The following is a 1,308-nucleotide window of genomic DNA, read 5'->3' on the forward strand; positions in this document are numbered from 1 at the left end:
CAAGAGAGACTGAAGCAGCTGAAGAAGAACAAGCGGTGAGCATCGTCTCTGTTCCCCTGAATATGTGCTGATTTAGAGAAAGCTGCGGAATTATAAACAAGAATCCTCCAAATATTAAACATCCTGTTAATGATGTGGAGCACTTTTCCTCCTCTTTTCTTGCAGTGACTGGGATGGAGTTTTGCCTTCTGCTGTTAATGATATGGACCTTTACGGGAAGCACATTAGCAGAGCCTGACCAATACAGCAGAGCCGTGGTGAGTACAAAATATTCACGACACACAAAAAATCCTCTATGAGTTGCAAACGTTTATCGGCAGCTGTGTGGATTCCTTTGATGTATCTGAAAGTGGGGAGGAAAGTGTAGGGTATGTGTTACTTTTGCATCAGTTTTCTTTTGTATCCTTTTGAATCCTACATATCATATACATATAATTTTAATCTGACATTTAATGTGTATTTTATCGGAAATTATATTTCCACGTGTTTTTCATTTCAGATGGTAAAATTAACTACCCACGGCAAGGGGTGTGTGTGTGTGTTTTGGCGGGGGGGATAAAAGTATTTAATATGAGACTCTTGAGGTTTATAAGAATATATCAAACATATGAAACGCTTTGGGGACTTTCTTTTGACCATTCTGAGAGATTAGTCCTTCATCAGAAAAACCACTAGTTGTATAAATAGAATAGACATTACGTTACACACTTCACATGAAATGTGACGTGCAAGCACGATAAGCTTCCCACTTCCAGTTCCTCAAATATGAATTAATATCGCTATATTTCGTGGTATGTGTATATCGTGTGTGGCTTGGTTATGAGAAAGAAAAATGTTTTACTTCTTTGATTGAAAAAAGAGCCTAAATCCCGGATGACACTGCTGCAAATCTCACTGGGGGTAAAGTATATATATATATATATATATATATGTGTGTGTGTGTGTGTGTGTGTGTGTGTGTGTGTGTGTGTGTGTGTGTGTGTGTGTAAGGGAGTAAGGGAGTTTGAAGGCAGAGATCAAAGAGGACGGTTGATGGAATAAGCCACCACCTTTTTCCTGTTAAAGTGCAGCTTGCAGGGTGGAGGACATGTAAGAGTACCGCAGGTTTCAAAATCACGTTCAAGAAAGAGATTTCATTGTTTCAGTTTATGTGTGTGTGTATTTTGTGTGCTTGTGTGTGTTTTGTGGTACACACTGCTCTACAGCATTTATGCTATCAATCAACTTGTTTAACATGGAGAGGATCATGCAATGTTAATGAAAAAAAGGGCTGCGCTTGTTCAGATTGATCCGTTGTCATAAGTGGAG

The 1,308-nt window shown here is 38.9% G+C and overlaps 1 protein-coding gene across 1 annotated transcript in view; it reads left to right on the forward strand.

The window, feature by feature from the left end:
- Positions 1–1,308, forward strand: part of mmp25b (matrix metallopeptidase 25b) — a gene marked incomplete in the record, with an annotated part of 12,295 nt that continues 10,987 nt past the window's right edge. Inside the window, 2 exon segments of the mRNA XM_042216562.1 lie at positions 1–35; positions 166–257. Coding sequence (XP_042072496.1) covers positions 174–257 — 84 coding nt within the window.

Source organism: Haplochromis burtoni, unplaced genomic scaffold, assembly GCF_018398535.1.
Source record: "Haplochromis burtoni strain Fernald_Lab_line unplaced genomic scaffold, NCSU_Asbu1 Contig_1117, whole genome shotgun sequence".
In the NCBI taxonomy this organism is placed as follows: domain Eukaryota; kingdom Metazoa; phylum Chordata; class Actinopteri; order Cichliformes; family Cichlidae; genus Haplochromis; species Haplochromis burtoni.